This window comes from Typopeltis vanoorti, chromosome 18, assembly GCF_054136105.1.
Source record: "Typopeltis vanoorti isolate ZY-2024b chromosome 18, IOZ_Tvanoo_1.0, whole genome shotgun sequence".
NCBI lineage: Eukaryota > Metazoa > Arthropoda > Arachnida > Uropygi > Thelyphonidae > Typopeltis > Typopeltis vanoorti.
Genome location: NC_143566.1, coordinates 54,743,544 through 54,759,597, shown reverse-complemented (window position 1 = coordinate 54,759,597; position 16,054 = coordinate 54,743,544). Strand labels below are relative to the sequence as shown.

The 16,054-nt window shown below is 34.8% G+C and overlaps 1 protein-coding gene across 1 annotated transcript in view; it reads left to right on the top strand.

Annotated features, from left to right (window-relative positions):
• LOC150096673 (twitchin-like) overlaps positions 1–16,054 on the top strand; it is a 2,440,784-nt gene that overhangs the window by 480,541 nt on the left and 1,944,189 nt on the right. Inside the window, exons 20-22 of the mRNA XM_090408679.1 lie at positions 3,269–3,367; positions 14,032–14,302; positions 14,506–14,645. Of these exons, the coding sequence (XP_090264805.1) occupies positions 3,269–3,367; positions 14,032–14,302; positions 14,506–14,645 (510 nt within the window). The remainder of the gene's footprint in view (positions 1–3,268; positions 3,368–14,031; positions 14,303–14,505; positions 14,646–16,054) is intronic.

The following is a 16,054-nucleotide window of genomic DNA, read 5'->3' as shown; positions in this document are numbered from 1 at the left end:
ACTCCTTAAACTCATTGACCATTCTTACTCTCACCACTCTATCAGGCAATGCATTCTATGGTTCAACCACCCTCCATGCAAAGAAACCACTCCTCACCCTCTTGCTCACAGTTTCCTTTTGTGACTTCCAGGGATGGCCCCCTTGTCATCACTCCTTCCCACTGTTCATCCAAGCGAAAGAACTCCCCAGTGCCAACCATGTAACCACCTCTCAGCAGTTTAAAAGTCTCAATTATATCACCTCTCCTTCTTCTATCCACCAAACTCTGCAGTCTACATTCCCTCAGCCAATCCTCATAACTAACATTGTACAGTCCTGAAACCATCTTTGTTATCTGCCTTTGTACCCTTTCCACAATTAATTTATTCCCTTCAAATCCTGGGGACCAAATCTGAGAACAATAGTCTAATTGTGGTCTGATCAGAGTCTTATACAACAGAATGATAACTCTTTTATCTCTGCAGGTCAGTGTCCTTCTCATTATTGCAGCAATCCTCTGTGTTACCTTCATCTGTTACGCTGTTATGCAAGGGTTCTCGGATGGGTAATGAGAGAGAGGGAGAGAGAGAGAGAGAGAAATGGCTCAAGGAAGACATGGAGAAATCATATCCAATAAGTTGTATCAGCAAAGCTTGTTATATATCCAAAGAAAATGAACTTTTACATTTGTATAGGAATGCTAGAAGTATCAGAAATATAGGAAACAAAATTGTCGCATTGATTGACTTAATTCACCCAAAAAATTTTGGATAATGTGAGTTGGATGAGGATGACATCCTGATTCAAGCTAGAGATGCAAGGGAAAATAATGGGAGTGGTTTTCATGCAGTGTGCTCTGAGATTGAGGTGAATAGAATGAAATACTTTGTTGTATGATGCTGAAGACTAGATAATGCAAAGAGTAGTGACCACTGTATGTATTAGTAAAGAAGTCAAGCAAATAGAAAAGGATAATTATGATGAGAGATTTTAATTATGGTAATGTAGATTGGGATGATCATTAACCTGTATGTTAATGATGTGTGTGTGTCATAAGGATATGTTTTGGGATTGATTATTAACAACAGGTATTCACAGGAAAAAAATCTAATTTTATTATTATTATTATTATTATTTGACACCTCCAGGGAGTCTTAAGACTCATCGACGGTGGGCACCCACTCTACAGCTCTCCATCTCCACCACTCAACCTCATCCTCAAACTGCCTCATCTTCACCAACGCCATATACTGTCTACTATCACCACTATTATTTTCACAGACAATCACAAACATCCATGCCCAAGGCGGGATTCTAATCCACAGCCTTTTGGCTGGAGAGCGGATACACTAACAACTCAGCCAACCATGCTGGCAAAAAAAAAAAAAAAAGGATTACAAAAAATTCATCTACTTGATGACTAGACATGAACTTTAGTCTATCTTCGGGCAGTTTTGGGCTGAGTACTGCCAACATCGCTTCAAACGATTCAAAAAATAAAATGAAAATTTTACTACTACAAATATTTTCAGCCTGAAACTAACAAGTCATCATCAGTGCACAAGCACAATCACAAGGTGAAGCTTGAACAACGGAATATTATCGCTTTTTTAGAGATCTGAGCGACATGCTGGAGTGCCATGATATATGGGTGGGTTGTAAAAGAAAAGGAAATTACAAATAAAGCTAAATTAAAATACGTTAAGATGAAGGTGAAGCTTGAACAACCGAATTATTTTAATTTTAGTTTTATTTGTAATTTCATTTTATTTTATAACCACCTTTAGCGCCTCCGTAGCGCAATTGGAAGAACGACGGTACATTGCGCCCTTTGATTGGAATAGGCCTAAGTTCGATTCTCGTCGCGACGGGAAGAATCTATATCTGGTCGATTTCAATCGAAGGTGAGTTAGTCGATCTCATACGGAGGTAGCAGGGTTTTTTCTCCCGGAAAACTCGGGTTTTTCATCCCGCATACATACAAATCGGCCCTTCAGAACACACGCAATTTACAGACAAAAATTACTAGTTGTGGTGGTGTTGGAGGTGGGCGATAGATGGCGTTGATGGAGATGATTCGTAGTAGAGGTTAGGTGTAGAGACAGTTGTAGGTGTCCTCCCGCGATGAGTCTTCGGACTCCTTGGAGGTATCAGGAATATCAGGAATAATAATATGGTACCACTCCATCATGGTACCACTTGAACAAAGGAATAACATACCTTTGTTCAAGCTTCACCTTGTGATTGTGCTTGTGCATTGATGATGGCCTTTAATTTTTTCAAGCTGAAGTATTTGCAATAATAAAATCATTATTCTTTTTCTTGTAATATGTGTTTAATAATTGTTACTATGTCAGATGTGCCATTAAAAACATGTTTTGGGATCATTACTATTTAATTTATATGTGGATGATATTGGAATATGTTTAAATAGAGATATGCAGTTGTTTGTAGATGGCTCATAGCTTGCACAGAAATATAAGGGAATAAGAGCAGATGTTGTGGCCTTAGAGGATGATCTGCATATACTCTCTGTGAAAGTGAGCAAAGTGAGTGAAACTACCAGTTGAATAGTGTGAGTGTAATATTTTGACATTTAGTAGCAAGGATAGAATGTAGAATATTATAGGTGTATAGGAGATGTGGGATTTTGGAGTTTCTCACATTGCTGAAGTTGTTAAGACATGGCAACACAACAGATTACGACAATGTTGACGAAGACCTTTGTTATTTTTGTGATTAATAATATGAGCAAGCATATCAGCATGTTAGTTTCCTTTTTAAGTTCATGCATTTGTATTAAATGATTTGTAATAAAATTTGGCTGCTATTATATTAGCACCAAATGTATGTTATATTGATATGTATCAATATGGAGTCTCCAGAGAGAAAGGTAAAGATTTCAGGATTTTATAACCTGGCTGGTACAATAAATAGAAAAGATATTTCTTCAAATAAGCTAGAAGTACCTAAAAAATTGTGTGCATTGTGATTTTGGTCTCTGAATGTATAACTATAATTATATAGTCATGCCATGTATTTATTATATTGGTAATGTTTTATAACATCGACAGAGTTTCAGAAATAATACTCTGTGCCAATTCATGTTATCAATTATGCATAACTTTATATATGTAAAACTGTGTATATGTAATTAAAAAAAATACTTGACGTGCCATTAATTGCTGTATGCTCTAGTTCATTAATTTTCTAATATCAAAACCTTATAATTTTATTTCATTTTAGTAGTATAATAGTTAACTGTTTCACTAATTGATTGCATTTTAGAATGATGGTACCAGAACATACCATAGCAGATACAAGCGGCCAACACTGGCTGATATAATTCCAGACTGGCCAACGCTGCAAAAAGTCTCCAGACGTGAGGTTGGGGGATGTGAAAAAATTTTACCTGCTTTTTGTTTTTTTTTTCTCAGCATCCTCCTTTCTCTCGCCTGTTCTTATTCTTTCTTTTATTCTTTAAGTTTCAGTTTTCTGGACTTCATCTAACAAGAAATCTGATCTTTGTGAGCAAACTTTTATAGCAAAACTGTAATGGCTTTGCTTTGATATAGCTGCTTTAATACATAAATAATATATATATATATATATATATATTATTTATGTGTGTGTGCGTGCACTCAGTTTGCAGTGGGCTTAAAATTGCTAATAATTTTTTAATAAACTTCCTAAATGGATTATTAAAATTATTTAAAAATTTTAAAAGTTTAAACTTTTTTTTTCAGTATTTGAGCTGAGTGAATGAATTAGATTAAATTATGTGTATCATTAAGTTATAATATAAAGCTCAGCAGTAATATCACTTATGTTGATATAATCAGTTGTTGAATCAGTGAACATAGGAAGTTCTTTTGATAAAAATGCTAAGCATGGATTCTGATTTCATTGTTAGAAGTTTGGAAATATACAACTTTAGATATGCAGCAGATTTTGTGGCCTTTAAAGAAGAATCTGAATAAATTTTGTGAGTGAGCAAGTGATTTGAGACTCCAGTTGTTACAAATTAGAAGGTTTTGAAATTTGGTAGCAAAAAATGTGATGCAGAGTACACAATTAGTGCAGAAATTTTGAAGGATTTACATCACAATGTACTATGGCAATCAGAAGGAGAATTTTGTAAAGGCAGAGAAGGTATAGATCCATTGTATAAGGTCTTGATCAGGCCACATATGGACCACCGTATACAGATCTGGGGTTGTTGGTTTTCAAGGGGATAAAGATATCATGATAAGGAGAGAGAGAGTTCAGAGAAGATTCACTTAGGCAGTGGCAGGTCTCTGGAATGTGGGATATTAAGACAAATTGAGGAAATTCCATTTGTAGAGCCTTGTGAATATCAGAAAGAGAGGGGATGGGATTGAGAGTGTGATGAGTATAGAATCTGTGAATGTTAAGACATTCAATGTCTTGTTCAATGCTCCTTTTCTATGAGAGTGTGGATCTCTCCCAATGAGTCTTTTGACTCCATGGAGGTCTGACATTAATAATAATAATAATGATAATAAAGTCAGATGATTCTATTATTTAGTATTAGGAGTGAATTTTATTACCTCTATACCAGGAAATTACTCGGGTTAATTTCCCTCTCCTTTCTCATCCTGCAAAAAGGGATAAGCTACCACAGTTTTAACTAGCTTGCTATGTATATATCACCTGCCCAAATTTGAGTTACATTATCATAGATTTAGTGACACCTGTGGGACATACTTAAGAAATATAAAATACTGTTATTTTTAGTATAAAATATCTGATAATTTTATAAACTTTCATTGTCGTCAACAAGTTTTTTGAATCTGTAAGTTATTTATGTTTTACTGGACTATTCCATTCTTTTGTCTTGTCTTCTACAGTAATTTTTTGTAATGGCAAACAGAGGTTGTATTAAACAGGAAGAGAATAGTTAGAATGATCAGTAATATATCTCTACCTGATTCATTCCCTCCTTTGCCTAGATATTCAATTTCTGATGCATGCATTTTGATACATATACATATGTTGGCATGGACATTGTTATCAGAAATTGTATCTTATTCCTGTTTGCTCTAAATCTCAGTAAAAATTCAGTAACTAATCACCATCTCTTTACAATTTAACTCATGTGATAACTTTTTAGTGTTTTTCATTCCTTCTGCTGCTGTCCTTTGTAACATTTTTCCTTCACATATTATTTACTAAAAAGTATAACTGAATATCTTCAATTCTACCAATAATAAATTTTGTTACTTTTTCACCATAATATTACTTTGTTATGCAAACAACCTGTGATATTTGGAATGACAAAAAATAAAAAAAATAAAATAAGAAAAAATAAATAATAATAATAATTATTATTATGTGACACCTCCATGGAGTCCAAAGACTCATCGAGGGCAGGCATCTACTCTGCAACTCTCTGTTTCCACCACTCACTCCATCCACAAACTACAACAAACTGTAACTACACCAACACCATCTACTGTCCACCACCACCACCACTCGTAGTATTTTCACAGACAATCGTAAACATCCATGCCCATGGTAGGATTCGAACCCTGAGCCTTTTGGCAAGAAAGCGGATATATTGAGATTATGTCTCAAATAAATTACATACATATAATATACAATTTAAGCAATAACACTACATTTTCTTTCATATGATTCAAGAACAGATTCTAATTAATATCATTAAATTTACATAATGTTCAACAGATATAGTAATAGAAATACCACAATGATAATTTGATATTATAGTTCACATTTACATGTGGAAATAGGACTGAATGTTTAAGTTTACATTTTTTTTTAAAGTATGATCATATAGAGTGTGTACAACATATACAAATAACACATTATGTTTTCCGTTTAGTACAACGTTTTTTTTTCACTCAAAATTTATTATTCATACATACTATTTACATTGTATACATGTGCATAGATCTGCTTACAAGAACATAATGCATAAATTATATGCATCTAAACTTGTGTATATAAAATCAGCGAATCTGAAGGTGGGATTACATTGCTTACTTATTACAGTATTATGTATTTACTACAGATATTTTACAACATATAATGATATGTTGTAGAAGAGAAAGTTAGCAAAAGCCAGAATGTAGAAGTGAAGGTTAGTGATAAGGGAGCAAAAGAAAGTATGAATGAGGACACAGAAGTATGGCGTGGCAGAACGAGAGGTTGTGAGAATATGGGAGTGACAGAGATTGAAATTGTCAGAATGCAAGATTTGATGAAATGTTGTTGAAAATGAAAAATGAAAGGAGGAATCTGTGGAGTGATAAGAGACATTTAGTGGAAACTAATGAGTGTGCAAAAAACTAGAATGAAAGAAAAAAAGGTAAAAGAGGTGACAAGCGACACCAGGATAGAAGTGTATGGAGACTCCATAGTTAGAGGATTAGATAATGAGAGAATATATAAGGACTGCTATCCAGGAGGGCAACGACATATTTAACCAAGATCTTTAAAGATAAAGATATTAGCCTCGCAACAAAAATCAGAATCATGAAAGCAATTGTATTCCCTGTGGTAATGTATGGATGTGAAAGTTTGCCCCTGAGAAAGAGTGAAAGAAGGAAGATAGATGCATTTGAATTATGGGTTTGGAGATACTTACTAAGAATACCATGGACTGCAAAGCAGACCAATAAATTAGTGATAGACAGAATAAAGCCAGATTGCTCCCTTGATAGATGTATTTGAATTATGGGTTTGGGGATACTTACTAAGAATACTATGGACTGCAAAGCAGACCAATAAATCAGTGATAGACAGAATAAAGCCAGATTGCTCCCTTGAAGCTGTGATCATCAAGCAAAAATTGTCATATTTTTGACATATTATGCTAGCAAATGACAGTCTGGAGAAGATGATGATGCGTGCTAAAGTTGATGGAAACAGAAGAAGAGGAAGACCAAAAATTAGATGGGTGGATGGAGTTAAAGAAGCAACTGGAATGCACCTGAAAATTCTGAAAGATATGGCCAGGGACAGATCTGAATGGAGAGCATATTATTATTATTATTATGTGACACCTCCAGGGAGTCCAAAGACTCATCGAGGGAGAGTGTACCAACAGCATCGAACGATTGGTTCCCTTCCAACTACTAACCGCGCTCAAACTAGTTTAACTTTTTGCGAGCCATTAGTAGCAGAGGCTCTACGAATTGACCAACCTTTTGTTCACAGAATCATCACGAGTCAAAAACGATTCGATGGAACAAAAGGTTGGTCAATTCGTAGAGCCTCTGCTACTAATGGCTGTTGTTGAATATCATGAGGAAACAAGCAAGAGAACTAGTGGTGGTTGTGAGGACAAATGATTTAAGTGGTCATAAGGAGTATGCAAGGGCGAATATCAGCAGATTATTGAGAAGATTCAAAGAAACCAGTGTACCAAGAAAGGTTGTCAGTGTGTTGCCTATGACAATGATAAGTTGAGACCGAGAGCTGGAATCATGAATGGTATGCTAGCGGAGCTCTATGAGGAGAATGGAGTACAGTTCGTGGATGTGTATGGCATGTGTTTGAGAGAATTATGGAATTATACAGGCATGATGGATTGCATTTAAATGGCTTTGGAATGAGTGTAATGGAGAATGTGTTGCTAGATGGAAGTACAGTAGGTGGAGCATGAAAGAGATCAAAAGTAAGAGATGAAGTGAAGATCAGGAGAGTGGTATTCTTCAATATCACTTGGTAGTGGAAATGAAGGTACTATGAGAGAAGAAGAGAGAATGGCAATGCAAGAGAAACAGGGGAACGGGGGAGCCTGGTTGGACAGGGAGACATGGCATAGAGAGAGAGAGTGGATGTTGAAAGTACCAGTAAATGTGTGTATGGAGATGGAGTATATTGCAATGTGGGTGAAGAATTGAGACTGAGCAGATATATATGTGATAAGTGGTGATACAGGTGAGTGGGCAAGACCAAATGTGGTGTGGAAAACTGCTGTATTTGTTTACAAATGTCAGAAATGTCAAAAAAATGGGCATGAAATGGTTTTGGTAATTGAATTTATTCACCCCAAAATCATTGGAATAAGTGAAACATTGAATGAATATGATATTGTAATGGGAAGAGAAATTGAAGGATACAGTATTTTTTGCATGATTGAAAGGCAAGAAGAGTGTGTGTGTGGGGGGGGGGGGGTGCTGCTGATGACAGCAGGGGAATTAAATCATTTCTATGTTAAGTCAACATAACATAGAAATGAGGTGTAAAGTGGAAGTTGACAGGAAGACATTTAGTTGGATGTTGCTATAGGCCAGGGAATGTGGAGGGTGGTGATGAAGAAATATATCAACAACTTGGATTAGTGAACAAAGGTAGGGTGATTATTATGGATAGTTTTAATTATTGGAATGAAGAAACATTTAGTAATGAGGAAAATGAATTTCTCGAGTTCTTGAGAGATCTTGGGGTAATAATAATAATAATAACTATCTCAGGCAGCATGTAAAGAAAGGCATGTGAGGAAAAAGAGTTCTAGATTCCATCATTTCATTAGAGGATGTAATTGTTAGAGGGGTTTCACATTTTCCTTCAGTTGGTGAAAGTGATCATGAAGTAATCACCTGTGTCATGGCTAGTCATATGCAGGCTTTTGCAAGGAAAGGATATATGTGGAATTATAAGGATGGTGATTGTAACATGCTTAGGAGACAGCCTGGAGCTATAGCATGGAATGAGCAGTTGAGCAGTAAATAAATCAGTGCTGCTTGGGAATTGGCAAAGAAATACATAACAGCATCAATATGTGAATGTATTCCGAAGACTGAATAAGGAAGGTGTAAAATGGTTGATTGAGTGACTTAAGCTTGAAATCTGGAAGAAGAAGATACTTTGGAGGCAGTACAGGATGAATAATGGTAATAATCAGTTTCATGAAGCGTATAAAGAACAAACCAGGAGAGTGACTCAGTTAGTAAGGAAAACAAAAGTACAATATGAGTAGAAATTGGCTGAATCAGGTGAAGAAATACTTTTGAGAATTTTTTTAGATATGTGGCAAGTTGAAGGAAGAATGACCATGGTAAGATGATATTAATGGATGAAAATGGTAGAAGGTAACTGCTGCAGAAAACATTGTTGAGTTCAGTAATCATTTATAAGGGCATGTTATCCTGATCAGCATGGAATCATGAGGAACTTAAGTGTAGAGAATATCGAAGAGGATGGCTTAATTTAATTTTGAGTGAGCAAGAGGTATTTGAAGAAATAATTAACCTTGATGTTAATAAGGCAATAGAATTTGATGACATATCATCACGCATCTTAAGGGAATGTTCCAGAGAATTGGCTGTAGCATTGGCATGCTTGTTTAATAAAAGTCTTACAACATTACAATGTCCCAAGGGAGTGGAAAGTGGTAAAATTGTTCCACTGCATAAAGTTGGTGATAAGGCTGTGGCTTCAAATTATAGGCCTATCTGTATATCTGGACTTGCGGTGAGGTACTGGAGAAATTGGTGAGAAGTAGGATAAATAACTGGGTATAATAACAATATTCTTTGTGGTTATCAACAATGGGGAGATCATGTTTTACTAACTTACTTATGTATTATAATGAGGTGACAAATACTTTGGACAGGGTAGATGTATATAGTGGTGTATTTGGATTTCACAAAAGCTTTTAATAGACTGTCATATGACAAGCTGTTAAATAAATTGAAACAGATGGGATTAGATAACAGACTTCTGAGTTAGATCAGTAACTGTCTGTCAGATAGGTATCAGAAAGTTGTATATCGAGACACGGTATCCTGTAAGAGGAAGGTCACTAGTGGTGTACTGCAGGTGTAGTTTTGGGACCATTGTTGCTCAATTTGTATATTAATTGTATTGAGATGGGTTTAACTAGTGATATACAGCTGTTTTCAGATGATGCAAAACTGAGGCAACAATGCAGAGTCGAGCAGATGTAATGGCCTTGCAAGAGGACTTGAATAGATTGCCTGAATGGAGGGTAAGTGGAACTGTCAGTTCAATGTTGCAAAATGTAATATTTTGAAATTTGTTAAGCAACAATGGGATGCGAAATATACACTTGGTTGGGAAAATGAGAGATCTGGGAGTATTTGTGGACAAGGACCTGAAATTCTAATGCCACATTGCACAAGTTGTGGAGACATCATTTCAAATAATGCCACTGATGCGGAGAACCCTGACATGCAGAAATAAAGAGGTTTGATGCCATTGTAGAAGGCTCTGATCAGGCCTCATATGGATGAGGCATCAGAAGTGAAAGGTACACAATAAAAAATAATCTAAGATTAGATGTATGCAGATATAGTGTGGATGCAGGTGAGTGTATGATAAAGTGCAAGAAAGGTGATGAGCATATTAAGGTAATGAGCAAAATCACATTATGAGAAGAAATTATTCATCCCCACCAAAGAAAATCTCAAGGGGGTTCTCTATCTTGCAAGTTAAAAGAAGAATGACATGGATGGATAACTTTAACAAGTGCTGATATTAGCAAGAGGACACAAGTAGATAAAATAATTTTATTACCAGAATGTGCAAAAGATTGGTATTCTCTCTGGCAAGGCTGTCTAACTTAATCATCGGTTAAACTCCCAAGGGAGTGGACCCTGCAAGGAACCTGCAAGACTGCTGCTGTAGCAAATATAAATCAATTAGTAGTTCTTAGGAAGGACCTCCCTCGATGAGTCTTTTGACTCCTTGGAGGCCTGAATAATAATAATAATAATAATAATAATCTCAGGAGTAGTGGTGAAATTACTGGAAAAGTTGGTCAAAGACAGAAGTCAAAGTCAAGAATGGGTGTATAAGAAAATGATACTCTATGGAGGACATTCACTTTTTAAGGATAGATTATGCCTTAATAATCTATTCACTTTTTATAACAGAATGAGGTAAGTTAAATAAAGAGAATTACTATACACTGATTGTGCTGGATTTCACAAAGGGATTTCATGGGATACCATGGAATTCTATTAAACATATTGGAACAAATGTAGTAATATGGATACAAGGATGGCTTGTGGACGGATCCTCCATATAATACCCAAGAGTAGTATATGGAGGAGCAGAATTCAGGAGAAAGCAGGTGACTAGCAGTGTGACTCAAGGCACTGTACTTGGAAAACTGCTGTTCATTTGGTACATAGATAATGTATGAAGGGGAATATTCAGTCATATTCAGATACAAAATTGGGTACTATGATAATTAATCAAAGTAATGTGAATGCTGGTAAAATTATTCTGATAGGCTGACAGTAGGACAAGAGATGGTGCATGTTCTTTTAATATGGAAATGTGTCAAGTTACACACTTTGGTATGAAAATATTACATGCTGTCTACACTAATGGAACTGTACTGCAGGAAATTTGATGAATTTAGATAGGAAGCTTAAGTTTAAAGAACCTGTTGCTAATGTGCCCACAGTTCCTCTTAGCAATATTTGGTTATTGAAGAAAACACAATAACAAACAGAATTAAGGAAGTTATTGTTTCTCTTAATAAGACCTGAATACTATAGGATTACTGTATTCAAGTCTGGTCACCTGGATTTCTTGGGAATGAGGAAGTGTGGATGAGATTGACAAAGATAGTGAGTGATCTGTGGAATGCTCCCATGATTATAGATTTAAGAGTCTCTGAGTTGCAAAGGTTGGTTAACAGGCATAAATGAAGGAATATTAGAAACATTTAAGTTACTAAAAAGGTTTTATAGGATGGATTTAGAATAAATATTTCAGCACTTTAGCTAGTGGGGGGGAGCAAACAAAGGGGGTCACCCCTGGAAATTGAGTAAGAGTGTGATTAGCAAGGATGTGAGGACTAGATTTTTTCAGTTGCAGTGTTGAATGAGTAAAATGGTTGTCATCAAGTGCATTCATGGAGAGGCATAATAGGTTTGCATGGAAAGTATTGGTCTCCCACAATGAGTCTTCAGACTCCATAGAGTGCAATAATAATAATAATAATTCTTGTGTAATAATAATGATATCATATAAAAATGAAAAAGAAAACTAAACTTTTAGTTTATATTTTAGAATTTTAGTTCTTTTAGTTAAAAAAAAAACTAAACTTCTAAGAAGAAAAGAGTGATTCGTCTGTACACGTGGAAAAAACCCTGCTCATCCATATGAGATTGGCTAACTCACTTTCAATTGAAAAAGCCCGTATAAGGATTCCTCTCATCACAATGAGAATTGAACCCAGGTCCTTTCCAACTGATGGAAGCAATGTTCCACTGTTCTTCCAATTGAGCTACGGATACATCATGTTTTTTATTTATTTTTTACATAGTCTGGAAACACTGCTCTAGGGCATGGAACTTTTTCAAGCAGTTTCAGGCCTCCAGTAAGCAGAGTGGAGTCTCACACTGGACAATGAAATTCATCTTTCACCTAAAAGACAGTCACAAACATCCATGCCCATGTCAGGAATCGAGCCTGCTTCCTGTTGTTTGGAGAGTAAGTATGCTAATCGCTCAGCCAACCAGGTTGGCAAATATATTTAAATATATGGCAATATATTTAGATTTTATAAAGTCCTTTCCTATATTGTCACATGACAATTGGTAATTTAACCAGAAAATTTTCCTCAATTTTCTTCATATCTGTCATTCCAGAAATCCAATGCTAACTTAGTCAGACTTCTCTGGATCTTCTCCAAGATTGACTAAGTTAGTGTCAGGTTGCTGGAATGTTGGGTATAAGAAAAGAGTGAGGAAATTCAATCACTGAAAATTCCAATCCAGCAACAACCTTTCTGGATTAACAAAGAAGTAATTTTTCATAGGATGCAGGAGACAGGTAGAACAAGAGTGTATTTCTTGAAGACCTGTTAATAAGGGTATGATCGCTGAGAGGGAAGTGAGGATTTTTTTTCTTTTTTTATTATTATAATGGAGAGTGTGGTGCACATCACCTGAGTTTATGACATGGTTTGATGATCTAATAATAAGGAACAATATTTTTACATTGGTAGGATGCACCACCCAATAGTGGTGCGCACAACCACTATTGATTTTTTATCTATATGTTGTTGGTTCAGTGGGACCACCTGTAGCAAGTAATTTTACCCAATAAGTATGATGTTGTTGTATTTTACTTTACATTGTAATATCAAAATATTAAAATAATAATATTCACTGTTATGAATCTTTTGGTACATAGGAAGGGGATGGGAAGGGCATTGCGTATTTACATTGTAGCTTTTGAGGAACTAGTGGTTTATTTATGATACAGTGTCATAAAGTGTGGGATGTATAAAAATATAGGAAACACTGTTAAGTAATTTATGAACAAGCCATTAGAAGTAAAAATATTCTTACCTGTGATATATTCAAACAACAACCTGTAATCCACATATTTCAAAAATTGGAAAAATCCAATTGTTGATTTTTAAATCTTTTGTGTATAAAATTGTGAAATTTTATTTTATTTTATTTTATTGTTTGTGTTAAGATTAACTTCTGCTAATGCTTGAAGATTCCTTACCCATACAGTTTTAAGTGGGCCAAATATCAACACCAAAATTTATTTTATTTTCATATTAAATCATTTTTCTGAGGATACTGCTAAGTTCATAAATTATTGCTTTTGCATGTTTGGCAAGCAAACTCAGCAATATGAGAGAAATAAATCCTTCTGAGATGCCCAGAAGATTCACATTATCCTTCTGGGCATAAGTATTGTCTGTCTCTCCCTACAATTGTTTAATGTGGAAAAAGAAATTCTCTTCATTGTGTATGTGTTTTGTGTACATGCATATGTGTAATAACGTTTGTCTAGAAAAAAAAAATTTTCTCATGTTTGTTTGTATGTATTTGTGACAAGTGTGCACACACACACACACACACACACACACACACACACACCACATCTATTATATATATATATATATGTTGATGTATATATTTGTGTGTGCTTGTGTGTGTAATGCATGAACGCATGCCTGCTGTTTATTTTTGTTTTTTATTTCTTCTTATGGTAGCCAGATTTTATACACATACATTAAAGCAGATATATCCATTTTATTTTTTTATATTTTTTATTAGAAAATGGACATGTTTATCAAGCCTCTAGAAAACACCTGCGTGAAGGAAGGGAAAGATAAAAAAGCTCGATTTGAAGCAGTGTTTTCCCGAAGTGGAGTTAAAGCCAAGTTTTATAAGAATAAACAAGAACTCTTCTTAGGGAAAAAGTATCACATGAGTAGTACTGGAGATCTCCATGTATTAGAAATTAATAATCCCACTGTGGATGATGAAGCCAGGTACACGGTACAGTGCCTTGACACAACATGCACAGCTTATTTAGAGGTTGATGGTAAGGGAATTAGCTTTTCCAGTATGAAAAACTTTTTTATTCCATTGTCTGTATTTACAATAATAACTTACTTCTATCTTTAAACTAAACACAGTTTATAAAAATTAATAAAATAATTTGCATTTTCTTCTTTCATTATTATTATTATTACTTGTTTCACTAATGGTCTTTTACAATGTTGTTTTTAAAAATAATATTTTTAGAACCGGATCCTGTTTACAAATTTGTGAAGAAATTACTTCTACGAACAGAGCAGTTTACTGGTAAAGAGGCAGTTTTGGAATGTACCACTAACTGTCATAAAGCTACTGTGAAGTGGTATAAAGGAGATAAACAGATTGAGGTTAGTTTGTATATTGTTTCTGATTTTATTTTTCCAGTTTCAAGTTTAAACATTTATAATGTGCACTTCCTATTGAACTGTGGAAATATGTTGTCGTAGCAGCCATCAATTTCCTGCTTGAACTTTCTAACCAAATACTATATACCGGCAAAATTCCAAATGACTGGAAGACAGGCATTAAAAAGAAAGATAAACGAAGGTGTATGACAATTATAGATCCATAACATTGCTAAGTCATCGCTAACATTGTTATACAATCTTCACATGCATTATTTAAAATAAAATCCAGACTTTAATGAATGAGACAATAGGAGAAGATCAAGTGGGATTCAGACTTGGAAGGTCTACTATAGACCATATTTTTATAGTTAATAGCCTGTCAGAAAAGTACTGCACATACAACTTACCTATATACTGCAGTTTTATTGATTTCAAACAAACATTTGATTCCATTGACAAGAATGAAATGATAAAGATCTTAAAATCTATGACGTTAGATTCATAACTTTATTACGAATTATTATAAAGATACCAAAGAAACTGTCAAATTCAATAAAATAAAAACAGACTAATTCATAGTAGGAAAAGGAGTCATGCAGGGTTGTCCATTCTCACCAAATTTATTTAGTATCTGTCTCAAAGAAATATGTAAATCCATAACTAAAGAACCAGGTCTACAAATAAATGGCACAAATATCGACTACATCAATTATGCAGATCATATTATTATTCTTGCAGAATCTAAAGAACAATTGAAAAAACAATAAAAATTTTAAATGAAGAATGCAAAATTTTTGGAATGAAAATCAATCAAAGCACAACTAAAACAATGAAAATAGGATGAGTCAAGGAAAAAATTTCAATAAACTTAGAAAATCACATACTTGAACAAGTAAAGCAATTTACATATCATGACAGTCTCTTTACTCACAACCTCGCTATACAGAAACAGTAAAATTCATATTAGGCTATACTTAACAAAGGATGGTCTGTCTCGCATGAATAAATTAAACAAAAAATGGAAAAATAGCAGCATTTCAAAAAGTCTCAAACTAAAACTCTATAAAACCATTATTATTATTATTATTATTATAATTCAGGCCTCCATGGAGTCAAAAGACTCATTGTAGGAGGACCATCCCAGAAAACACAATGTCTATCATACCACTCCTTGAACTCATTGACCATTTGTGCTCTCCTAACTCTATCAGGCAATGCATTCTATGGTTCAACCACCCTCCATGCAGAGAAACTACTCCTAACTCTTTTCCTCACAGCTTCCTTTCAGAAGTTCCAAGGCTGGCTCCTTGTACTCATTCCTGTTCCACCAAGCAAAATAACTCCTCCAGTGTAAACCCTGTAACTACCTCTTTAATATAAAAGTCTCAATCATATCACCTCTCCTTCTT